This window comes from Lutjanus erythropterus, chromosome 8, assembly GCF_056507025.1.
Source record: "Lutjanus erythropterus isolate fLutEry1 chromosome 8, fLutEry1.hap2, whole genome shotgun sequence".
Lineage (NCBI taxonomy): Eukaryota > Metazoa > Chordata > Actinopteri > Lutjaniformes > Lutjanidae > Lutjanus > Lutjanus erythropterus.
Window position 1 is genome coordinate 35414280 of NC_139324.1, and position 25659 is coordinate 35439938.

Below are 25659 nucleotides of genomic sequence, written 5' to 3' on the forward strand. Positions count from 1 at the left end.
AAACCACCAGGTGTCAATTAAACAGTGATGTTAGGTAGTAATGATGGGCGCTAGTACACACTAGTCACTAGTTATGAAGTAAACACACAGGTTGCTATGGTACTGTTACTGGCTGCATGCTTGTTGACCCACCACTGATGGCAGCGTTGATGCTGATGCCAGCTGAACTTCTGCACTGATGCTCAGCTTGCCAGTCTTGACAGATTTTGTGTCTAAACTTGCTACTGTTTCTGTATTTTCTTGTCAAACGATCAACCATAAATCAGTACTAGTCAAAAGTTTGGACACACCTCTCATTCAATATTTTTTTTTTGTAAGAAATGCTTCAGATTACACCAACAGTGTTTTCATTAAAGCAAAACATGGCCACAAGAATCTAAAATATGAAAGAGCAAACACATTTTGCACATTTTTAGGTCCACAGGTGTGTAGAACACCATGAGTCCACAATAAAAAGCAAAAAGACTCGAAATCAAAGATTTAATAACAATGGTTTAATTAAATCTTTGATTGCAAATGCCAAAAACAGTGTGCAAGAATATTTTCTATTTTAGATTGTTAAAAAGGAAAAACATATTTTGCCTTGTTTTCACATTTTTTTTCACACTACATAATTCAATATAGTTCCATAATTCATATTTTTGATGTCTCCAATATTAATCTACAAGAAGAAGAGAAATAATAAACACAAAGAAAAAACATTTAATGGGAAGATGTGTCCAATTCTTTGACCGGCACTGTACATAACCCAGCAAGTATCTTTTCAAACACCAGTAAAATCTAAAATCAGAATGTGCCAAAAAACACACAAAAAAAAACATTACCCAGCAATCGTCATTGCATATCTGATTAAGACAAAAATACCAAAAAAAGAAAAAAAAAATGTATTTAATACTATTTAGATAGTTCTTTTATACTTTAATTTATAGTTGATGTAGAATAGGCATATTTTGTTATAGACTGCTAGTGACTATTTTAGTAAAAAAAAAAATTAAAAAAAATAAATAAACCTTTTTGAAGACATACTCTATGTATGTCTTCAAAAAGGTTGATTTATTTTTTTTAATGGAACAGGTTTTAATGGAACAGGTTTAAATGGAACAGGTTTTAAATTTAAATTTAAAGTTAAGGTTTTAATTTAAAGTGAGTTGTTGTTTGTACACAGATACATTTCTGAATCACTCACAATGACCTTTTTCAGTCCTAGCACATTGTTGGAGGGCCCCCTCTCTCTGCGGCCCCTGAAACCCTACGAGCCCCACTGCAACCACAGTGTCCATATTTACGCCCCTGCAGAAAAATTCTATGAAAAGTATTTTTCATTTAAAAAAGATTATATAATTGTATGTGAGGTATGTATGAAAGTGCACAATTATTACACAAAGTGATGATATGCAAAAGATTGTACCAGAAAAAGTAACAATAAAGGTATGTTTATCCTGAGCCATCCTCATCCTTCGTGTATCCTGTTGAGTGCGTGACGTAAATTATACCGACGTCACTTGGTTGACGTTTGCGGAAGCAGGTCCTGGCTTTAGCCTGCTAACTCCAAACCAAAACAGAGGGGATGTTTCCGTCTTAAATCCTCAAGAAATCGTACATTTTTCCACATATCGCTTTGGTTCCGTCCGGTCTTCTCACCGGTCATCTCTCTGTGTTCGTCAGAGGACTGAAGAGACGCTAAACAACGACTGAGATGGAGGTAATAAATGTTCAGGGTCGAGGAATTAGCTTTAGCCAGGCTGTCACAACTTAGTAATGGATGTATATCATCCTCGAGTTAGCTGGTGATATGATGCTTTGTCGTTTGTAATATCGTATATAAGCTGCTCACGTTTAATTGTGTGTGGACTTTGAAACAGGGCTGGTACGGAGCACGCAGCAGCAGGTTCACTTCAACAGATGTAATGTTAATTCACCTAGACTAACTACATTCCAACCTTTGTATTTTAAATTCTCTCAATATCATCAAAATGGCTACTGTGAAGCGTTAACGCTGTATTCTTTTGCTATAACACTCATGTTAACAATGTCACCTACCAGCTTTCCGAAATGGTTGACTCTGCTTGCATCCGCCATGCAGTGGAGCTACATGTGAAAATGCTGACGCTGGGAAAGACGAAGCTTTTTTAAAGCTGACATTTAAATAAAAGTACTTATTCTTGTTCTGTATAAGCCGAATTGAAAGGTGACTCCTAATTAAACGTAAAAAGTTTTAAAGCATGTTCTGTCTGTAATATACCTTTGCCAGCAAGCAGAGCAATATTAAATTTCAGAATTTTCAAAGGAAGTACTGTGCTGACGCCTTAAGTCAGTCGGTCAAACAAGAAATAACATACCAGCAGTGGTGTAAAGTAACTAAGTACATTTATTCAAGTACTGTACTTAAGTACAAACTTGCTTGTACTTGTACTTTACTTAAGTATTTCCATTTTACACAACTTCTACTCCTGTGCATCCCAGAGGCAAATATTGTACTGTTTTACTGCTCTCCACTTTGACAAACGCTAAAGTGTATAACAAATAGTAAGTAGAAACTATTTGTCATAAACTTCCTGTCCAGCAAAAAACATGTTTCTCTAAATGGTTGTAACTACTTGTGTGAGTGTTGACACTGGGAAAGACAAACATTTTTTAAAGTTGACATTTAAATAAAAGTACTCTTTCTGTTCAGTATGTGCCAAATTACAATGCAGCTCCTAATAAAACATAAAAAGTTTTAAAAGATGTTCTGTCAGCAGTGAGCTTTTGTCAGCAAGCAGAGAAACATTACATATCTGATTTTTCAAAGGAAATACTTTGCTGACTTCTGAAGTGAAGCAGTCAAACAAACAATAGGCTATATAGCATACCTGCTGTGGTGGAAAGTAACTAAGAGCAGTTATTCAAGTACTGTACAAATTTTAGGTTCTTTAACTTTACCTCCCTTTTATGCAACTTCATACTTCTGCTCAACTTCATCTCTGAGGAGAATATTGTATTTTTTTACGAACTACATTTGCTTGACAACTTAAGTTACTTGTTACTTTTCAGATTCAGAAAACCATATATCTCCAAATTCCTTTTTTTTGAATGTTTGTGATAAACTGAAGGATGAAGGGTTCCTTTATGGGTTGAGGTAATTTTCCTACCTTTTTAGCTCAATAAACTCTTTAAAAACCCACTTGGATTACCTGAGAAATACGTTGTCGCAAAGTTGAAAACATTTATAGAGACGTGTGGTTCTGACACGACAGTGATGGTACTAACATATACACTGTTGGGTAGATTAAACTGCTCAACAGTGTATGAAGTTCTTAAAATCAACACAGCCTTAAACATCTGCAGCAGTTATATGCAACATAGACATTAACGCAGCACAAAAATTAATCTAAAAACATCATATATACCAGGAAAACCCTGACAGGGACTATTTAACTGCACAATGAATGCTTGTACATTTCATACTCAAAGCACATTTTGCTGATAATACATACATACTTTTACTTAAGTAAGGTTTTGAATGCAGGACTTTCACTTGTAGTGAAGTATTTTCACACTGTGGTATTAGTGCTTTTACTGAAGAGAAGATCCTGAATACTTCCTCCAACAAATGACGGCGTTAATATCCCTCTCAACTTTTAAATGTGTTTGTTGCAACAGTCACCTACTCAGGTTTGTCATGTCCTCTTTTTCCTTTCACTGATACAGGACCCTGGTGGTACCGGTGTGGAACCTGTGGCTCAGTCACCAGCAGGTGCAGGCAAGTCAAAGGTACTGCACATGTGGAAACATGTTACTTTTAAAAGAGCTTATCAAAGTCTGTAATGTGTGTCTGAATTTGTGTAAACATGATTCACAGTTAAATATGTAAAGATAACCTATATTCTTGAGGGAAAAAAGGACCTTTTCAAAGAAATATGGGGACTGTTTATTTATTTTGTTGAAAACTGTGAGGGAGAAAGATGTACTTGGGTGCTGGGAAGGGTGGGAAGATTCAGAACGAAGCATATGTGACTTGTAGCTGTGTTGATATGTATTTGTACAGATTCATGTACCTCTCTTTTTCTTATGTTTTAGCTGGACACACTGTCCAAAGATGACCTTATCAAGTTTGCCAAGAAGCAGATAGCCGGCATGCAGAAGATGAAGAGCAGATGTGCTGGTAGCTATAAATGCTTTAAAAGCTTGTGTTTGTCTCTTTGACTCTGTGGACGAATCGTGTACAATTATGTGACATTATTTCCCTTTTCAGATTTGGAAAAAGAAGTTGAATCCCTCAAACAGCAATCCAAAAACAATAACAGCAGTTCAGATGACTCCGCTCTGATACAGGTTTGTTTGTAGGGCAGAAACTCATCATGTGTCTGCTGTAAATATTTTTCAGCTGACATGCTGTGCTTCATTTTCACACCGTATCTTGTGAATCATGTGGTTATGTGTGTAATAGGAGCTGACTGAGAGGATGGACGCCTTGCTACTGGAGAAGGCAGAAACTCAGCAAAGTCTTGCACTGTCTCGTAAAGAGCTGGAGAAGACTAAGCAGCAGGCCAAGGTCAAATACAACACAAACACTGTTTGATGTGTAACTTCATTAACCAGTTTTAACTAAAGCAGCTAAAGAGCATTTAAATTGTAAATTAAATTCATTGATACATGTATGTTTATAATGAAACCAGACCCACATAACTGTTATGTTGTGCAGGATGAACTAGCAGTGCTGCAAGGAGAGCTTGACCGTGTAATAGAAGATCACCAAAGCAAGATCAAAACCCTAGAGAGCAGCATTGAGGAATCCAACAACAAACACCAAGAAGAAGTTGCTTATTTCCAGAAGTTACTGAAAGAGCGAGAAGAGAGTGACCGGCAGAGGGAGAGTGAAAGAGAGAGGGAGCGCCTTGCTGAACATGCTGGTGCAAAAGAGAGCGTTGAAGAAGACCACCGTCGCTTAGAAGCTCAGCTGGAAACCCTTCGAGCCGAACTGAAAGGGATCCAAGAGCGAACCTCGCAGGAGATTGATGAGCTGCAGGAGAGCCACCAGAGGAAGTTGACGGAAGCCCAGCAGGAGGTGGAGAACTTGAAGGAGGAGCTGGCTCAGAAGAGTCTGCAGCATGAGGAGGAAATGAGGGCTCTGGAGGAGGACTGTGAAATCGAGAGGGAGAGGCTCCTGTTGCTCCACGAGGAGCTGACCGAGCAGCTCGCTCTCAAAGGTATAACAGCACACTTATTGAATAACACTTTATCAAGTGAAGTACACGTTGAGTCCAAGTTTTTTTTTTTTGGTGTGGTTGATTCTAAACTCATCAAGTCATCCACACCACTGCTGTTTACTGTTGGTGATGTCACCTGTCTAAACAATACTGTATACGCACAACCTTAAGGTTTTTTAGGATATTCTATCGTCGTGTTTGCATCATTTATAAGATGTAAATCAAAAGGACTTTTCAGCTAATGTTACATTTATTTTTCCAGACAGCTACCTGCAGGATGTGCAAGAGGAGGACGAGGAACCTGCCCGAGGTTCAGGGATCGCCAAAATGCTGGAGCTGTCTGGCTGCAGTCAGGGCGACTCAAGCCAAGGTGATGGAGAGGAGACTGAGACCGGAAGACTGAGAGCTGCCCTGGAAGAACTTCAAGCCCAGAGCACCATGTTGCAGGACGAGCTCACCCTGCTCAGTAATGTGAAGGGTGAGCTGGAGGCGGAGCTGGAGAGGACCAAGGAGGAGTTCCAGATGGAGAGAGAGGAGCTGGAGTTCAAAATCAATGAGCTGCAGATGAACCGGGAAAGTGCTCCCAATGACCCTGTAACCCTTAACCCTGAACAAGAGGAAGTACAGGATCTGACTGAAATGCACAAAGATGCAGAGGACACCCTCCCAAGTGAATCCAAAGAATCAGCAATCGGTCCTGGGGACCAGTTGAATCCAGAGGAGCTGAAGGCCCAGTGTGAAGCTTTGACCCAAGAGAGAGACTCTGCCATGGCTATGTGTCAACAAATGAAAAACATACTACAGAACGTGGAGACAGAACTGGGTGAGAAGACAAAAGATTTTGTTCTCCAGTACGAAGCCATGAAGGAGCAGGGGGCCAATACTGTACGTGAACTTCAGGACAAGATAGAGCAACTCTGCCAGGAGAGGAATGAGCTGTTGGAGAGTATAAGAGCGGTCACAGAGGAGAAAAACACTCTGATGAAGGACTTACAAGACCTAAAGATGAAGCTTGAAGTTTCCGCAGGTGAGGACCAGAAACTCCAGTCCTCTGTGGAGGAACAAGCAACTTTAGCTTGTGAGCTGAAGCAATCTGTAGAGAAGCTGACGAAGCAGAATGAGGAGATCCTCTCCCAGCTGCAGATGAAGGAAAACGTGACTCAAGAACTGAATGAGACGGTCATCATGCTGACTGAAGAGCGAGACAAGGTACTCATCAAGCTTCAGAACAGAGAAGAGGAAATGGAAAAACTGAAGAACGAGAAAGAAAAAGAGATTGAGAGGCTGCTGGAGGAGAAAGAGAAAGAGGTGCTTTTGTGTAGAGAGGGGAAAGAAAAAGAGATGAAAATCCTGAAAAAAGAGAAGGAGGATGAAGTGCAACAGCTTAAAGAGGAGAGGGGAAAGATAGAGGAGCAGCTGAAAGAAGAGTTGGACAGAAGGCAGGAGACAGTTTCTGCTTTGGAGCAGAATATCAAAGAGCTCTCCACAGAAAAGACTGACCTGCATCAGAGGTTGACAGAGGCAACCTCTGAGCTTTCCAAAGCCCAGGAAACAAAGGAGCTCTTGGGCTCCAAGCTGGCAGCTGTGGAGGTGCAGCTGGAGCAGGAAACATCTGAGAAGATCCGTCTAGAAGCGAAGTTGAATTCATTGTCAGAGGAGGCGGAGCAGGCTCGCACCGCAGTCCAAGCTCTGGAGGAAAATCAATCTCAAGTACTGAGAAACTCCTCAGAAGAAGTTGAGGAGCTCCGAGCACGCGTGGATGAGCTGGAGAAGGAGAGGAGCCTGTTGAAGAGTAGTCTTGAGGAGGCTCAAGGGGTAATGGCATTAGAGGAGGCGCAAAAGGAGCTCCAGGCTCGCATCACAGAGCTGGAACAGGAGAGGAACATGCTGAGAAGCAACCTGGAGGAGGTGGTGAGGGATACCGAAGGGCTGCAGAAAGACCTGGAGGATATGAAGTCAGTCAATGAGAGGATTAATGAGGAGAACAAGAAACTGCAGGACCACATTTCTCTGATGACTGAGGAGAAAGAAGAGAAGGAGAAAGGAGAAATGGAGAATATGCAGAAAGAGAAAAAAGAGCTCCAAGAGCAGCTGACAGAGAGGGATTCACTTGTTTCTCAGTTGAGGAGCGAGATGGCTGCTCTCCAGGTGAGTGAAGCTCCACAATAAATGTGAATTTGTCAGTTAAAGGGATAGTTCTGATTATTTGAAGTAGGGTTGTATGAGGTACATATTGATAGTCATTGTATTACCTACAGTTTCTGACGGGAAACCGCTGTTATATATTGCTCTATCGTGCTCAATCAGACTCCTTTGGCAAAAACTCACAGTTCATGGGAGTTTCTGGTCTGCCGCTGCCTCAAACTGTTAGCCTGTTTGTGTCATTGTCTGACTTCAGTGAATCTGAATGAATCTTTAAAAACCACTAAGCCACATAATACCAAACAAACAAGCAGATCAGAGGCAGCGGTAGATTAGCAGCTCTTGTGTTCTGTGAGCTAAAATTACTGATTTTACCAATGAAGTTTTGTTGGTTTGGAATGAGCAGTATTTGGCTTATGTGACAGCGTTTTCCTGTTGTAAGAGGCCGACAAAAATATATTTTGCGTCCGACTCCGTCCACAGCACAACTTTAGATAATCCAAACTATCCCTTTAAGGTTGTCCTGGTTAGAAATGTTAAAGATTAATTATTAATTGATTAATCTCTGTTAAGAATTTTACCGATTAAAAATGTATCAGTTGTTAATAATTCTAGAAATGGCAGTAATTACGCCTCATTTGACATCGTTTCATCTGGCAGATGCATTTGTTGAAGATGGAAACTTAAACTTAGACTTAAAATGGGGGGGGGGGGACGAGAAAAAAATGCACCTTTGGTAATGCACAAAATTTGCAACCCTAGTCCTGATTATAACCACTGTTATAAATAAATAATTACTTGTGATGATTGACCATATTTTGCTTTAGCTGCCTAATCTGACAACAATTCATCAGGTGCTTTGCTGTTTATAACGGTGCTTTTTCTGATACCACCATTGGAACAATGTCCAACCATTTGGCATTATTTTCATCATTTTTATAGACTAAACTGCTGTCTCGATTTAATAATATGTAGACAAACTGATAGATGAATTAAAGGTTTTTGCAGCTCTAGAACTGTTGAAGTTTTTATTTTCTGTCAGTGGAAGGAGGGTTATGTTTATCCACTCTACCTAGAGTGAAAAACAAATGCATGTACACAGATTAATGTTTCTCTTGTGTAAATGACAAAAAAAAATGATTGGTGTATTACTGCAGTGCTCTTTTTTTCTGCTCTCTGTTTTTGTCTACCTTGTCTCATTTTCCTCTGTTACTCTCCCAGGAGTCTGCTGCCCAGTCTGGTTCCTCTGAGGGAAACACAGCCAGTGAGGTCACAGAGAAATTAGGTATGGAGATGATACTTGTCAATGTTAACGAGTAAGAGTAATTTCTGCAAGTTATTCTACTAAATTTATGGTCCCTCAAATACCCATTTAGTTTGCCTGCTCTTTGGAGCCAGTGGTGAATTATGGATTATAAATTCAGACCCTGTTATTGCTGTTTCCCTCAGCTTTACTGGAGAAAGAGCACAAAGACAAGGATGAGAAGATGAACAAAATCAAGGCAGTGGCCATCAAAGCAAAGAAGGAGCTGGACATCAGTAAGAAAGAGGTATGTTCGTTTGCTATCCTTTATTTAACACAGTGAACATAGTAGTAAATACAACAATCAGCAGAATGAACTGTAATACTCTATAATTCTGATATCAGACTCTTTATGAAGTTTATGGTATCAGAAAGCTGTGTTTCATGTTCACGGCACCAGATACATATAGATCAAAGGTTCTCCTCAGTGCTCAGATTAGTAATTATACACAGATTAATATTTAATTTGTTTGATTTTATTCCAGGTTGCAACCCTGAAGGAGGAAGTAGAATCACTGAAGGCAGAGAGGGAGAAAATGAACAGCTCTATGAAAGATATCATTCACGGAGCAGAAGGCTACAAGGTAGGAGCCTGTCAAGACAGAAAAACGACCACAAAGTCCTGTTTGAAGGGGTAGTTCAGATTTTCTGGGGGGTTGTATGGGACCCACATACAGTGGAGAATCAGCAGGAGTACTGGTGTAGAAACGTCGCTGTATGTGTGCGTATATCAGATTTTTGGGTAAAATCATACCAAGTTTTATACTGCATTGATTAATGTTACATATGAATTAAAGTTTTAGCATCTTTCATTTATATTCCGTGCAACAATCGCGCACCCTCAGTGCTGCTGCATGTGAACGTGTCTCTTGTCCTCTTGTCTTGGAGGTTTTTTTACGATTCCTGAATTATTTCTTTAAATGCATAAATAACTAGCAGTTGTTTCATTGGCACAGTGCTAACATGTACTGGGGATTCCCACTGATGCGCTAATGGAAATTAGCATAACTATTGTGTTAATATTATTTATATATTTTATATTTTTATTATTATATATATATTTATATTTAAACTTACTCCACCCTCTTTACATAAAATGACATATGTGCTCATACATATGTATATCCTTCCCACTCCTATTTGTTATGCATTCCTTTGTTTGTTTTCTGTATTAACCTGGCGTCGAAATCGGGTACATATAAATCTCAGGAAACCTGATTCCTGGCCACATGTTAATGGTCATGAACCCCTGTGTCTTTGGTCAGTTGTAAGGATCACTGTTGATTCCACCTGACTTTAATTTGCACAGATGATCAATCATTTTACTCCATTTTACTTTCCCTTACTAAAGGCAGCTGCTGTTGCAGGTGGAAAAGTGGCATCAGTGTATACCCTCTCACTGTGCCTGACTGAGACTAAATGTAAATGGCAGAATCAAATAATTAGATTTTCTTCAACAGAGAAGCCGAACATAAGCTGGCAGTTCTGATCGTTAAACATCTGATTAATTGTATGCATTTCTAATATGTTGCTAATTTGCAAGTGGAGGCATGCTCACTTTGAAACAGATTTTGTGTGTGATGTCACTCCCAGAGGTCTCCATAAACAGCCCCCAGACTGCACTGTGCTTTTCGACTGTGTCCCCATTAGGGAAGAAACTGCTCTGTTGTGCCTAATGAGACTTTTGTCCCGTACTCAAATGTAAATGCAGCTGATGTCTGAGATGCATAGTGTTTACCTTCACTGAGCTGCTCAACCACCTTCCTGTAATGAATGCGTGTGTGTTTGTGTGTGTAGAACCTGCAGATAGATTACGACAGGCAGACAGAACAACTGGATAAGGAGCGAGAGAAGGTGGAGGCGGCGGAGAGACAGATTGCTGAGCTGACCAAACGACTCAGCAGTGCTGTCACACAGGTAACACAGACACACACTCAATCACACACACCCACACATTACCACTAACAAACACACGAACCGCTCTCACCCTCTAGTAAATCTAAGCAGTGCCACTTTGTCCGGCCATACATCTCTTCAATACTTCTCGCATAACTCAGTTTTCGTTTGATTTACAGCGAGTCATTTCAGCCTGCGACACTTTAGCCAGCTATGCCTGACAGCCCGGCACCCACAAATAGCCCATCAGATGTGACTGGATGAGCTGGGGAGAAATTTTGTTTATATATATACTCCTCTCCCCAAGCTCATAACTGTCTTTTTCCAATGAGAGAACAACAGGCAGGTAAATGGAGCGGGGTATAGCTTCCATCTGCTGTGTGCTAGTGCAACACCATTTTCTTAGACACGGGTTTATTCTTGTGTGCGCTCATGGGTCTCAAGGGGGGGAACAGGCAGACTGAAAGCTAGTCTGGGATCTCAGTGTACGTCTGGACATCTCTGTTTACCAATCATAGTTTCAGTGTCTGGCTGACAGATGATGGGAGGAAGCTGCTGCTGCTGCTGTTGCTGCTGGTTCAGTGTTCCTGGTGGAGAAAGCCCTCAGAGGCTGCGGCTGTCAGTTTTGCTTGAATGACTTTCAAATGCGTCACGTGTTCGTGCACGTTTGGCGCATTTGCCAACATGCATTTTCAGGTGAAAACCTTGAATCTGAAATGAAAGTAAAATAGCTTTCTCTCAGAGCCTCTATAGAACTGGTATTAACATGCACCCTCGGTGATCCAATCACAAGTGGACAGCTTTAAGTACACGAGTTCATGCCTGGCATTAAATGTATCTCCAGATGCACCTCAAGTGACCACTTGTGCTAAGATCTCACTTCTCCACTCTAAATGCAAATAAACATGTTTGCAAAATGCATTGTAACGACAAATTCTTAATTATTTAGGCCTTCTTGTAAATTCGGCAGATGTTCTACATTAAGTCATTTCTTTCTTTGTGTAAAAACATTTTGTCCATTTGTTCCAGTGCGTTAATGGCTAATACTGTTGTGCTGCTCATTATAAACAATAGCGCGTTGTGCAAATTTGTTTATTTTTCATAACAGAGTGAGATCAAATCACAAGTGGTCACACCTGGCATTACAATGCGTCTCGAGTGAACTCTCATACTTAAAGCTTTCCACTTGTGGTCAGACCACCCGCGAAGCGTGTTATTACCAGGTCTGAACAGCTACAGGTGCCTCCTGTACCTGTGCATTTATCACTTGACAGGGTTTGCAATGCCGATTTGTTTCTGCTTTTACAGACAGACACAATGAGCAGTGAGAAGGAGGACCTGCTGGCCGGTCTTGAGACCATGAGAAACACAGTGAGGCAGCTGGAAGCCCAAAACCAGGAGCTGCAAAAACAATCAGCCAATCTGGACAAAGACCTGCTGGCTGAGAGAGCTATGAAAGAGCAGAAGATCAAGGTAGAAATAATAATAATACTCTGTATTACTGTAGCTGGTCTTGTCATAGAACCACAGATAGTGGGTGAAACCTGGTTCAAAAAGTCTTTTACAAATACTTAATGTACTTAATGTAACTATTGTTTAAGACTTGAACTGCTACAAGTTTTTGAAAGCTGATATCTGAAAATCACTTTGTGTGCATGTGTATGAATGTTTGTTTGCTTCTCCAGGACTTGTCATCTGCCACGAAGGAGGTAGAAGAGCTGACAGCCCAGCTCCGCAAGCAGCAGCAGCAGTCTCAGCAGACTGCCCAGGAGCTGGAGCAGCTACGCAAGGTACACACACACACACACACACACACACAAACACACCCACACACACCCACACACACACACACACACACAAACACAGCCTCCCACACACTAGTGTCTCTGAGGGCCTGTCCAGTCAAGCGACTGGACTGGTGATGGCCGGCCTGCAGCTACAGCAGCACCTCTCACAGAGAAAGAGAGCAACTGTAGCCCACAGCGCACGAGCTGCTGTTTCTTTTCCATTAGTGGAGACCTACATAGTACAGCGGAGTACGTGGAAGCTGCCAGGGGGTCTGACTGTCATGTGTCCGTCCGCATTGTTAGTACAGCCCAACAAATGTGGCATTTTTGAGGCTGACGTGATTTTGATGTGAGTATAGAAAAAACTGATGATACACTGGACGCTGTTCATTATTTGACCCAGAGACCCAGAAAGTTTGTTATTAAAGGGTAGTGATAAAGATATATGTACCCTAAGGAAGTATATTTAAGTATTAATGATGGGTTATTATTATTAAGGATAACAGTAATTACACAATAACAGCTACTTCAGTGGACTTAAATGGAATTAAATACACAACAAAAATATGTTAATCTTAAATTATGTGACGTAAGGGTCAAATATCTATGGAAAACATCTTGCTCTCCTGCCACATTGAAAGGAAAAGATTTAGTTATATGTCTTGAATTGTAGTAATTAGTCCCCAGACAACAGGAATAACCTCAGAGATAGTTACCTATACACCGAAAATGACTAATTAGCACCTGGAACGCTAATAGTACGAAACAAGCTAGCAGCTGCTACCTTTTCTTCTTCTTTTTTTTTTTGGAGGCATGCAGTCATTTTAATGCCTGGGCTCGCCTCCCGATGTGCAAATGTTGCACCCCAACACTGTTTTGCAGGGACACTGTCACTGCATCCTGTGCTAATCTTCACCCAAGACAACTGTGATTGGTTTTGAGAAATACAAAGACGCCTGAGTGTTTTTTTCCCCAATAGCAGAATTTAACCGACCATTTTTGGCACCCAACCATAGGTATAGCTATGTGAGAAAAGGATCTAAATTGCCACGAGAGCTACTACAGTCCCTTAAATGGATAGTTCATTTTTTTTTCCCTGGCCTGTAGTGCTACTGATCCATCTAGATTTTTGTGGTGTGAGTTGCAGAGTTTTAGAGATATCAGCCGAGGAGATGGCTGCCTTCTCTTCAGTATAATGGGACTAGATGGTGTTTGTATCGTGGTACTTAAATCCTAAAGTAGTTCCAGTGGATTCTACTGCAGAAAAAAAAGTGATTCCTACCTGCAGATTATCTTGAATAAACTGGGCACAATTTTATTGTCATATCCAGGTCTCTTATTTAAGAATATCTAGGACAACAGCTAATTTTAAACTTGAGATGTAAATGTATTTTTTTTTTTTTTATCCTAAAAATTTGTGATGCATGAGCTGACGGTGAGATGAGCTTTTAGCTTGTTCGCTGTAATGATGTAGTATGCTGGTTCTGCCTTTAGGAGGCGCAGCAGAGCTCTCTGCTCGACATGGAAATGGCCGACTACGAACGCCTGGTCAAAGAACTCAACACCAAACTCTCAGAGAAAGACGAGTGTGCTGAGGATTTAAAGGCTCAGATAAACACACTGACCCAGAAGGAGGCCGCACTCAAACAGGAAATCGGTAGGTGAAAGATGTTCAGGTGCAATGTACACGATCCTTTACACTGACAAAGTAATAAATACCACACATTTAATGTTATTTCACAGTTTACTGAACTGTAGTTTATATTCACTGTTGTTAGGGCTGCACAGTTAATTAAAATATTATCGAAATTGCAATATGGCCAAGTACAATATCCAAAGTGTAAAAGCTGCAATTCTTTGATAAAGGTAAAATGTCTGAGGAAACAGCATTATAATGAAGTACTGTAGGACTGAAGAGATGCTCTGGCCTACAATCTTCTTTACCAGGAGGAGAAAGGAAATATGTTTGTTTGGTACAGAGCCCAACAAATGTCAGATCATCCTTATTTTAATCGTTTTTTTCAGTGAAAATGACAAGTGTGATGCAAAAATGTTTTCCTATTTCCAATAATTGTGACTCATTGCAATTGCGATATGCAATGATAAAAAAAATTGCAACAGTGGTGATACACATTTTTTATTCTTGCAGAGCCCTAATTATTTGCTGTCTACTGTGTAATTACAAGGCCTTCTGTTTGCATGTCATTTTTTGTCTCTTTACAGCGTCAAGCTTTGTGATGACGGCAAAATACTGAAAAAGATACAGCATGTATTTTACCTAAATCATTTTTATTTGTCTGTCTGTGTGTGCGCATGTGTACACATGTGCCTGTGCATGTGTACTTGTGTCTCCAGAGTCTTTGAAGTCCCAGGTGGATCAGGGGGAGGAGAAGACCTCCAAGATGAAACAGCTGCTGGTGAAGACCAAAAAGGACCTGGCTGATGCCAAGAAACAGGTCTGTTTCTGTGTGTGTGTGTGTGTGTGTGTGTGTGTGTGTGTGTGTGTGTGTGTGTGTGTGTGTGTGTGTGTGTGTGTGTGTGTGTGTGTGTACATGTGACAGAGAGAGAGTGTCAGTGTGAGTGTGTCCCATAGGATTTCCTATTACTGTGTGTAACATTGCTGCCTGATGAATGTAAATAGTGTTATGCAACCATGTGTGCGCCTGATGGTGGATAAGGCCTTGAAGATGTTGGGAATAGTTAATCATTTGTGTGTGTTGGCATGTTTTAGTACACGGGTGTAAGCATTTAAATTTGTGTATGTATGTGTGTACGTGCAGGAAAGCTCCCTCATGGTGCAGCAGGCCTCTCTGAAAGGAGAACTCGAGGCTCATCAACAGCAGCTCGAGAGCTCCAAGGTAACACAGCCTGCACTTCCTATCAGAAGTTCTTTTTAATCGATCCCTTTTGATGAAATATGTAGTTTAATGAATCATGTAGTTTACATGTGTCATATGTTAAATTGTTTGTGTGTGTGTGTGCGTGTGTTTGTGCCTTCAGATTGAGACGTGCGAGCTGACGGCAGAACGTCATCGTCTGCAGGAGCAGCTGAGGTCTGCACTGGAACAGCAACAAAGAACCAGCAGCTCCCTGCAGCAACGCATCATCAACCTACAGCAGGAGAGAGACACTGCTAAGGTACACACACACACACACACACACACACACACACACACACACATTTAATTTATTTTTTCTTTTAACGTTTCGTTCAGGTTCAGCTGACCTTCCTCCATCCACATACCTGTAGAGAAGGAGTCTGCAATCTTAACTATCAAAAGAGCCAAAGAGAAAAAAAAAATCTGTCTGGAGCTGCCACTATTTTCTGTTTTCCTTGGAGACTCCTTTTTTTGGGATTTGGCATCAATAGCTAGACTAGGGAGACTGAAGACTAGCCACCAGCAAAATTTAGAGGAAAAGGCAACGAGCTTCAGATGTAGGTTATGACGCACATTTTAGTTGACAAAATCTTTCCTCTTCTTTTTTTCATTCAGCTTAGAGGCTACATATTACTTGAACTGGAGAATGTAAGAATCACTTATAGACAATAAGTGAAAATGAAAATGTCAAAAAAAAGAAACATTATTCATCTCTTTTGTTAAAACCATAGGGAGCCACTGAATGTGTTAGGGCTGCAACTCATGACTATTTTCATTATTAACATCTCAATTATTTTTGATTAATTATTTAATCTTTATAATGTCAAGAAATTGTCAAATATTATTGTCTTATGTTTCAAGTGCCCAAGGTGACAACTTTAATTGGCTTGTATGCTTTGACCAACAGTTACAAATCCAAGGGCAATTCATTTACAGTTATATAAAAGAGAGAAAACCCACAAAATGTCCCATTTTAGAAGCTGACACCAGCAAATGTTTTGCACTTTTGCTTTCTGACCATTGACCTTCTTCTGCTATTCAGTGTGAAAGTGCTCATTCGACTTTCATCATCACATCATCGTGCATTTGCCCTGTTTCAGCCTCCTCAGGTCTCCCCCTTGTCCTCTCTAGTTCCATTTTTTTTTACTGCAATACAAAATGAATGTGTCAGATATTTATGTGGATATTTGACCAGCATGTGGGTGGAAGAGTGTAGCACTCTTAGATGGCTTAAACCACCTGTTTTCTTTAATCAAGGGAGCACTGCATGAAGGTCAAAATGTTGGAAATTTGGTGAGAAACATGAGAAAAGTTGGAGAATTTAGACAGATGTGATTTCAAATCATGTCTTCAAAGTTGTTGTCTGAACCAGTCCTTGGGTAACACCGTGTATCTCTGCTTATTTGTGTTGGTAACAGACTGAGCTGATGTCAACATCCAGCGAGTTTGAGAGCTACAAGGTGCGAGTCCACAATGTGCTCAAACAGCAGAAGAGCAAAACCACCGCCCAGAGTGATGGAGACTCTGGTAAATTGGAGAGGTAAGGACAACACCTGCAGACAAACATGCTGAATCGCAGCATTAAATTGAAGGTGTTCACATCCATATTAGGTAAGAAGGGGAGAAATTATAATCTGCCTTTGTCCTGCTCGTAACTGAAGTCAAATAGTCCTTCCCTGGCCACCCAGCAGAGATGCTCACAAGCCATTTTTTGCAAGTATCAAGTCTCTTATGGTTGTAATAAGCATTCTGTCATATTCTTCATACCATCCAGTCTGCTGAGAACACTGCGTAGCTATATCTAAGGAATTTAAAGCATGTATTATCAACACTTGTTTATCTATTAGCATGGCATATGATCACTTTAAAAAGGCTATTGCAATGCAGTATGAAATTATGCCATGTCACAGAACTCCAGATGCACCCCAGCTGTGCAGCACAGTAGAATATCAAACGTTCTCCATTAGGGGATGAAGTCTGGGAATAAATAAAGCCTACTGCTGTGAGAAAGCACAGATGAAGGTTACGCACTGTAACGGTACAGCGAGGAGCAGAGTGTGGAAGTGAGGCAGCTCTCTGTGCACCAATGGGCAGAAGTGAGCGCGCACAACCGAATCACCTGATGTCAGTCACTCAGACAAAACACTCAACGGGAAAAATCCCACAGATAAAAGCAAATGAAAGAGCAGGGAGGAGACCAATAAGCTGCAGGGCAAATGTCCTCCACTGTCTTTTCTGATGATGAAATTATTTTACAGTCATGGCAAAGCAGCACTCCATGCTAACAAGTGGCGTGCAGACAAGTGTGGCAAACAAACACTCACCCCTATTTTCAGAATATTCAGTAAATGTCAGTGTGATCAAATTAACCTCCCTTAGCTACAAAGCTGGCAGAAAATTAACATAAAGATAGCTGATGCTGAGCTAAACATTTGGACGTTATCATTAACTTTCACATTACAAAGTGACTCACTTATCTTTGTGCGTTTTCAGGTGGTTTGATGTGGTCGATCCAGAATCCTTTATTTTGATACCACAGATGTTGCTTTTAATGATTCTTGTTTTGGGGATTTGTGTGAAGTTACTACAGCAGTATAAGTTATAGAGAATGAAATTATGCCATCAGAAATTGCGCAATTAACAAGTAAAGCTGTTTTTTTTTTTGTTTTGTTTTTTAAAGTTTAATGAAATATTTAATGACACAAGCCCCCTGCATAATATTGGAATAATGGCCATTAATGAGGAACTTTCCTGGTCATGTTTCATTTTATTTCACTTTTTTCTCAGTTATATGCTCTTATTAGTGCTATTATTATTACTTTGAGTGGAATAAAATGTCTTACTGACTATTTTAGATATATTGTAGGAACGTTATTGTAGTCACTGATAAGTCACTTAGTTGTTAATTGGTTATTGTAGTATTGTGTTGTTGTTTTGTCTCTTTTTGCATTGAATTTTCAACTTGTTTTACATTATGATGTAATGTTTTCTTGTGTGGTCCCCAGGAAGAGTGGTTGCCACCTTGGTAGTGGCTAATGGGGATCCAAATAGATAAATAGCCAGAGGTTGTGACAAATGGCTGAGCAGCTGCAGGGTGCGTGCTCTGCATGGGCTGGTGCTGCAGCTTACAGTCATCTATGCAAGTGCTTACCACCTGATAATAAGAGAGGGAGTCACATTCAGCTCACTATTTCCTTAATATTGATTGTCAAAAAAAGAAAATTAAGACTGTTCATAAGTTGGAAAACTTGAGTCCAAGTCAAGTCTGAAGTCTTTGTGTGTGTGACTTAAGTGCAAGTTGCAAACTCAAGTCCCCTTCTCTGCCTCCCAACATGCATGCGAAACACCCTTCAAGCTGCATTAATCAGAAAAACTTCAAAAAATATCTGATGAATACAGGTGTAAAGGCAGCCTCTCTGTGAAATTTAATGAACTCTAATTAGCAGTATGAGTCAGTCAGCACTGAAGCTGAGTCTTATGTGAGTCTAATGAATATGTGGTTTCTCTGGCAGGGAGCACTTGTCCTCTCAGGTAGAACAGCTGAGGTCCAGGCTGGCAGAGAGCCATCAGAGCCTCCAGAGCAGCACAGCAGAGCTGCAGCAGCTCCAGAGCGAACACGACACTCTGCTGGAGAGGCACAACAAGATCCTCCAGGAAACCATCAGCAAGGAGGCTGAGCTGCGTGAGAGGTGAGCTGGCTCAGCCCTGTCTTGTCTAGAATATACCATACTACTGTGTTGATATATTTTATGTTTTTTCACACTTTGTTTGCCTTGTTTACTTATTGAAACTATTTTCCAGTAGTTTTCACTCTACGTTTCACTTTCCTGTCATATAGCATTCCTGCCAAATCTACTAAATGAGCAGTTGCTAAAAATCTTCCTTCACTTTCCTCTCACTATCCAGGCTGATGTCAGTGCAGTCGGAGAACGTGACTCTGCGGTCAGATCTGTCCCAGGCTCAGGCTGACCTGTCCACCCAAGTCGAAGCCCAGCGCCAGACCTACAGGGAGCAGCTAAGAAAACTGCAGGATGACCACCGGGCCACCGTGGAGACCCTGCAGAGCCAGCTGACCCGTGTCGAAGAGCAGCTGTTCAACCTGCAGAGCCAGAACAGTAAGCGTAGAGGCAAATTACAAACCCGATCCATTTAAATTTATCAGGCATTAAGTACCTGATTCTGTGCATGAAGTAGCAGTGTTACATTGCGTGGAAGAATCTCAAGAAAACGCGTGGGTCCAGCTTGCAGCACTGAAATCTATTTGGAGACTTACAGTTTTAGGCTGGTTTAATTGTCTTTAGCCTGCCTCGTAGCTGCTAACTAGTTAACTACTTGTCCCGCACCGGGAAAACCTCGCTTTAACAACAAACCCACCACACTCAGGCTACCCACAAACCCACCTTCCTTAAAGGGGAAGCCTCAGCCAGTAAGAAGCATGCTGACCAGGGATGGAAGTATGTAGGTCCATTACTGAAAAGTAATGGACTGAAACCTTACTAAGGTAAAAGTATGCATGTATAAAATGTAATTGTCCAAATCTCAGTTGATTCTTATTTTTCAACAGGCCTACATTTTCTATTTTGGAGAAGTAAGTTTGGCTGTCAGGCAAGTAAAACATTTCTGTTACTTACCTGAAGAGCTTATTGTCAAGCCCTGTATTACTAAGCAGCAGAATGATCCTAAATAAACAGCAGGAAGGTGAAAGGGTGCGAGAATGGTCTCATATAAAACGATCCATCAGAGCATCAAGTGTTAAGAGTGCCTGTCTTGTTTACTTTGCTTTTCTATGAGAGGAGCAATGGGTGAGATGGTGTGTTTATCAGAAGAGCAGCACTGGAAACCCATTCATCACCTCCCACACAGCTGCCCTCTGGAGTCAAACAGCAAACACACGCATAGAAATAACTAGGAGAGTGTGTGTGTGTCTTCTCTGTCACTTCATTATGGCCAGGTGTTGGCGAGGCTCCTCAGCTCCGTTCCCGCCTCTCAGTGGGGCAAACAGCTCACTGTGGCATCTGGAGAGGCTCATCATTAGCGGCTCACACATGCACACCAGGAGGAGCCCGATATGCAGGGCCAGTATTACTGAAAGTCATATTTGAGCTTTTTCACCACTACATTTGGATTTAATGGCAGTTAAAATGCAGAGGGGTTCAACATCAGTGTGTTTTACTGGCCCTAGTGGGCAGGTGGGTCATAAAGCCACTGGCCTCTGGACAATTTTTTACTGGCCTCATATATAGTTCTTTATGAATCAGTTGCAGCAAATAGTAAAATTGATCTATGTTCATTGACATGTTTTGCCTCAGTTACTCTTTAATCCAAACAATCAAACAGTGAATAAATGCAAACTACACATATTAATTCCAAAAACAGTCTTTTACAAGAAGCCGGTGGAGGCGGCAGCTCCAGCAGCTCTGCAGAAACTGTGCTCAGTATTTATCTGCAGTTCATGTAACGTCCAGGAAATTAACTTGTCTATGAATTGGTGTCATTTTTCCCCCTCGTCACCGTCTTTACCACTACACCTTGATTTATCTTAAATCTGTCCTCCTGAGTGTTGAGCCTGTATCAGATTTGATTGATTGGATCTGTGCATGTCCTAAAGCTCTATATGACAAGGAGACTTTTATCAGGAGTCAGGAGAAGGACAAGAAGTAGCAATATTACACGTTATAGTCTAAAGGTGTTTCTGTGTTTGTCTGATACTCACAGTAAACTCTCAAGTTTACTGTTCTGACCAGGCTTTCTACTGAACTCTGATCAGACTACAAAATCCTGATGCACATTCTCATGTTCAGCTCACACTTTTTACATAAGCTAGCAAAACCGTAATCTAAAAGGTTCATTTTTAACCTAATCTTTGCCTTAAAGCCAAGATTAAAAATACAAGAGATGTCATGATTTATTGTAACATCAAACAGGGATGATTTTTAATTGTTTTTTGATCATCAATTATTATCAACTAGATTTTAATTCATTGTACTCTTGGCACAACTGCAACCTTGACTCTACAACTTCCTTGCAGATTTTCAAATGGCTTTTACCAAACTATTGATGAATTTTCAAACAGACCATCATAACATTTTATTCAATAATGTAACTAAATAGTACTAAAATATAATGAAGATATCCAACAACAAGAATATACTACGATGTGGGCTTACAAGGCTTACAAACATCAAATAAATGTGTCTCATATTGTATGCATGTATTATTCAGTCTGTTTTTCCAAAGTTTCCAAGCTTTATAAAGAAAACTAGCCTATACTTTTTTACCCAACTTTTTTTCGTGTACTCTGAGCACGGGCTGAGACAGTCAAGGAGCTCGTCAAAATTTGCACTGCTACATCCTACAAAACTACACCCACTTGGGTGAAATAAAAAGTTTTTAAGGAGTCCCACAAGAAAAACAGTAAGATGACGAAAAGCTACTGTGTAGGAGGTTGTAAAAAATAAGTATACAAATTCATCACAATCTCTGGTTCCCCATCCTTAATGGAAAGGAAAGGGATCCCAAACGGAGAGCGGTAAGACTGGATGAGCCTCCAGAGAATGGTAATTGTTTTGACAGCAGCATTAATTCCTTTTTATCACAGTAGTTATGAATTTGCTCCTGTAATTTAAAGGAGAAATCTGTAAAATATTTACTGCTATAAACCACAAAATGATCATGATGTGTCATCAGAGATTAAGGAAACATGTTGAGTTGAAATACTCACTTCTCTGACTTCTGCTTTCAAATCTATATTCCAGCCCGTAACTTATCTTATTGTTTGCCCATTCCAGGTTAATTAGTGTTAAACTTTATGCCAAATGTTCGCCGAATGAGCGAGTGTCTGTGTAGAAGATGTTTATAATGGTTAAATTGAGCAGTATGTTAATGAAGTCTAGCAGGCAGACAGTCACTGAACTCTAACTTCTGAGTGTGTATTTTCAGAGCAGTGAGCTGTAGTTTTCAGGATAACGATCTTAACTTTAGATTGACTGTTATAAAAAGCTGATCAACTTACTTCGAAGGACTCCTCGTCGCTTGTTATCATCCACTTATAATGTGTTCCTGCAACATGCCTGAGCTTCCTTGAGTCTGATGCGGAGGAGGTGGTGGGGAGAACAGCTAGCTTCAACCATAGACTGTATGCATGAATAAGTATAGTAAATAGCTAAAAGCTAACATTACCTTTAGTGGGAGGCTGCTTATCATGTTACAGTACAGCAGCGTCAGACTGTGTCGTCTTTACAGGCAGGTTGGTTATTTACAGACAACCTTTAGCCTAATTTTACCTGGTAATTCAATATTAGCAGTGTTTGTCCACTGTTGGGTCATTGATCCAAATCTGAATTCAAACACGTCAAATTGGATTAAAATCTAAAGGATTTTTAGTTTTCTGGCCTCAAAAAGTGGGACGTCTTTGTCTATATGTGTCTTATGTATGCATTTACATGCAGAAAAAAAACTATTATAGTTGGATGTAGCAGCACTTCAGCGTCTTGCTTTTCTCACTCAGCTGCCTGGTGAGAAGAGGCAGAGAACCAGACAGGAGGTGGGAAGGTGAGGGGATTGGTTTAGTGTCTGGTCTTGTGGTTCAGTTTCAGGTCCATTAATCACAATCTAGTCTTTTGTCCACCCCCTCTCTCGAGAGCCTCACCCTTCTCTCTTGCCCATCTCCTTACACTTGCTGTCAGTGTTTATGCCAGCTGAAGTGGTTAATACCGGAGTGAGTCTGGTGCCCCCTCATGTCACAACGAAGTAGGACACTGACTCACAAATGGGTGTTAGATTAAGTGAGGATTCTGACAAAGTGGTTAAGGGATTGAGCAAAGTGCCTCAGCACAGACAGTCCAGAGCTGCTCTTTGAAAAGATGTATTTGGATGTGTGGCCATGACTTCTTCAGCTTTTTAAACTGAGAAACACGAGGCAGCAAAAAATAACATATTATTTTGTATTGAACATAACAATAAACTTTTTAATGGCAGTAAATTAAAGGTGGGCTGCATCACATATATCATACATCTGTATTACTGAGAAGATTGGCTATTTTTCTGTAGTTATTCTTAATGCCTGCAAACAGGTTTAATTATCTGTGAAATTAAGTTTAACGAGCCTGTGTAAACATTTTCCCAGGCAAAGTTACAGTGAGTGGTATGTTAGCCAGTTTTTATTTAGATCATTTTATTTTTGACATTATATTTTGTGGTTATTATTGTGGAAACACTACCTCTTTTGGCCACAGGAGCCTCCAACATCAACACATTGTTAAAGTTCACTGTAGTTACTTTGAATTTGATGAGTGAAACATGGTTTGATATAAAATCAGATTTACAGTAAACATTGTACAGTTTGTGCAGTCATAATTCAAACTAAAGATAATTATCAACATAATGAATGTACTGTATACAACATGATCACTGACAACAGAAGACCAGCAGAGTTTGGAGCAACAGGGTTGACGTTCATCTTGGTTTAACTAAAATTCAAAGAATTGTACTTTGTAACTTTTGTTGTAAGATGACCTGTGATTTTATACAGTTTAAAAGTGAATCCTAGTTTATTGGAATATAACTTTATTTTAGAATGTAATATTGTGTTTTTCAAGGTTTTTGGTCTCATCCATGTACGTCGTCTTCTAGGGCTGCAACTAATAATTATTTTCTTTACTGGCTGATGAGCACATCTGATTATCATGATTGGTCAATCAGCTGTTCAGGCTGTAAAAGGTGGCGGTCTGGAGCCCATGAACTCTTCATTTGTTGTCATAGATGACACAGAGAGGCAGCAAATCTGTAGCTGTACCGAGCAGATGCTTGACATCTTTGCTTGAAAAATGTTTGAGTGATCAGTTGTCAGATTGGCCGACAATTAATCTTCTCCTGATCGATGAATTCATTAATCTTGGCAGTTCCATTGCCGTGGTTCACCATGTCAGAGTTAGAGGGTGGGGTGGATTGGGGGGAAGAAAATAATGGAAATGGTGTGACTTTTTGTCTTGTGTCACTTCTGTGTCTGTAATATTGCCACTCATGTCTTACACAAACAATAAATAATTGATCACAAAAGAATATAATTATTCTGTTTAGCCTCATTCTCTGTTTTTAACGGGCTTTTATTCATCTCCTCTTTCAGATACAGTGTCAGTCCAGTCCGCTCGTAAGGCCCTGGCGTCAGACCCTCAGCGCAGAAACACAGATCAGAACCAGGCGGGTCTGGGACTACTGGCCCTCGGTGACCTCCAGTCTATGGCCAGGGAGGAGGGCGAGGGCATGGAGACCACTGAGACTGAGAGCCCCTCCCCTGTCGTTTCACCCCTGCCCTCTCTGGAGCATCTTCTCATGTCGCCAGACCCCAAACAAGGTAAAGAACGGTTCATCAAATCTGTTTACAAGGTAAATCACCTCCTCTGCCCATGATTTTCTCATATCATGATCTTTAACTTGTACGTTGCTTTTGTTTGGTCTCCAGAGCCATTTGTGTGGACGGTGGAGCCAACCAAAGAAGAGCTAAGTCAGAAGCTGAACACAGCCACCCGCAGTATGGAGCACATGAACAGCCTCCTGCATGAAACTGAGGCCACCAATGCTGTTCTGATGGAGCAGATCACTGTATGTATATACACACAAGTACACACATGTGCATGGATGATGTACAGTGAGCAGATCAATATTGAGATACACACCCTGTCAGGGTGATGCAAGCAGAGGGATCTTAAAACTCCCTAAAGGGGTTTATTTCTCAATAGTGACCCGCTCACTAGGGTTGCAAATTTGGTGAATTATTTTAACCGATAGTTGAAAATGCTAATAATAGATTAATCATTAGTAACTATTACAAAATGCATGTTTTCTTTCAATTTTATTTTATTTTTTTCTCATCCAAAGTTTAAGGGAAAACTACATATTCTTCCCCTGGACTGTAGTGCTGTTTATCCATTTAGATAGTTTAGGTGTAAGTTACAGAGTTTTTGAGATGTCTGTCTTCTCTCCAATACAAAGGGACTAAATTGCACTTGACTTGTGGTGCTCAAGGCACGAGAAAGGTACATATGAAAAATTCAAAACCAGTGTCTCTTTCCAGAAATCATGACCCGGTTACTCAAGATAATCCACAGACATTGTTCTTGTCGTTGGACCCCCTCAAAAACTAGATGTTTCATCTCAAGGGGCTATCAACTGATAACCTTCCTATAACTTGTGAGCATTTTCATGTAGGAACTACTTTCTTTCTAGATGAAAATAAAGTAGCTCCGGTAGATTCTACTGCAGAAAGGCAAAATATGTGTCTCAAAATACAATTTTAAATGCAGGGTTTTTACACATTTCCCAAAGTCAAATTCAAGCCCTTTTTAAGAATTTTAAAGTTGCATTTTCAAGTTTTTCCAGCATTGTATCGCTGAAGTAAATTACATTTATACATATAATATATATATGTCACCTTAACTTGGCATCCTATATAACCTCATTGAACC

General features: G+C 40.4%; 1 protein-coding gene across 1 annotated transcript in view; it reads left to right on the forward strand.

Moving 5' to 3' along the window:
• Nucleotides 1–2052: 2052 nt before the first annotated feature.
• gcc2 (GRIP and coiled-coil domain containing 2) overlaps nucleotides 2053–25659 on the forward strand; it is a 28475-nt gene continuing 4868 nt past the window's right edge. Inside the window, exons 1-22 of the mRNA XM_084723898.1 lie at nucleotides 2053–2094; nucleotides 3643–3753; nucleotides 4060–4144; nucleotides 4235–4314; nucleotides 4430–4534; nucleotides 4685–5189; nucleotides 5452–7337; nucleotides 8553–8616; nucleotides 8781–8881; nucleotides 9120–9218; nucleotides 10432–10551; nucleotides 11839–12003; nucleotides 12216–12320; nucleotides 13812–13974; nucleotides 14673–14773; nucleotides 15098–15175; nucleotides 15318–15455; nucleotides 16615–16736; nucleotides 18709–18885; nucleotides 19103–19311; nucleotides 24321–24548; nucleotides 24657–24796. Coding sequence (XP_084580024.1) covers nucleotides 2053–2094; nucleotides 3643–3753; nucleotides 4060–4144; nucleotides 4235–4314; nucleotides 4430–4534; nucleotides 4685–5189; nucleotides 5452–7337; nucleotides 8553–8616; nucleotides 8781–8881; nucleotides 9120–9218; nucleotides 10432–10551; nucleotides 11839–12003; nucleotides 12216–12320; nucleotides 13812–13974; nucleotides 14673–14773; nucleotides 15098–15175; nucleotides 15318–15455; nucleotides 16615–16736; nucleotides 18709–18885; nucleotides 19103–19311; nucleotides 24321–24548; nucleotides 24657–24796 — 4824 coding nt within the window. The remainder of the gene's footprint in view (nucleotides 2095–3642; nucleotides 3754–4059; nucleotides 4145–4234; nucleotides 4315–4429; nucleotides 4535–4684; nucleotides 5190–5451; nucleotides 7338–8552; nucleotides 8617–8780; nucleotides 8882–9119; nucleotides 9219–10431; nucleotides 10552–11838; nucleotides 12004–12215; nucleotides 12321–13811; nucleotides 13975–14672; nucleotides 14774–15097; nucleotides 15176–15317; nucleotides 15456–16614; nucleotides 16737–18708; nucleotides 18886–19102; nucleotides 19312–24320; nucleotides 24549–24656; nucleotides 24797–25659) is intronic.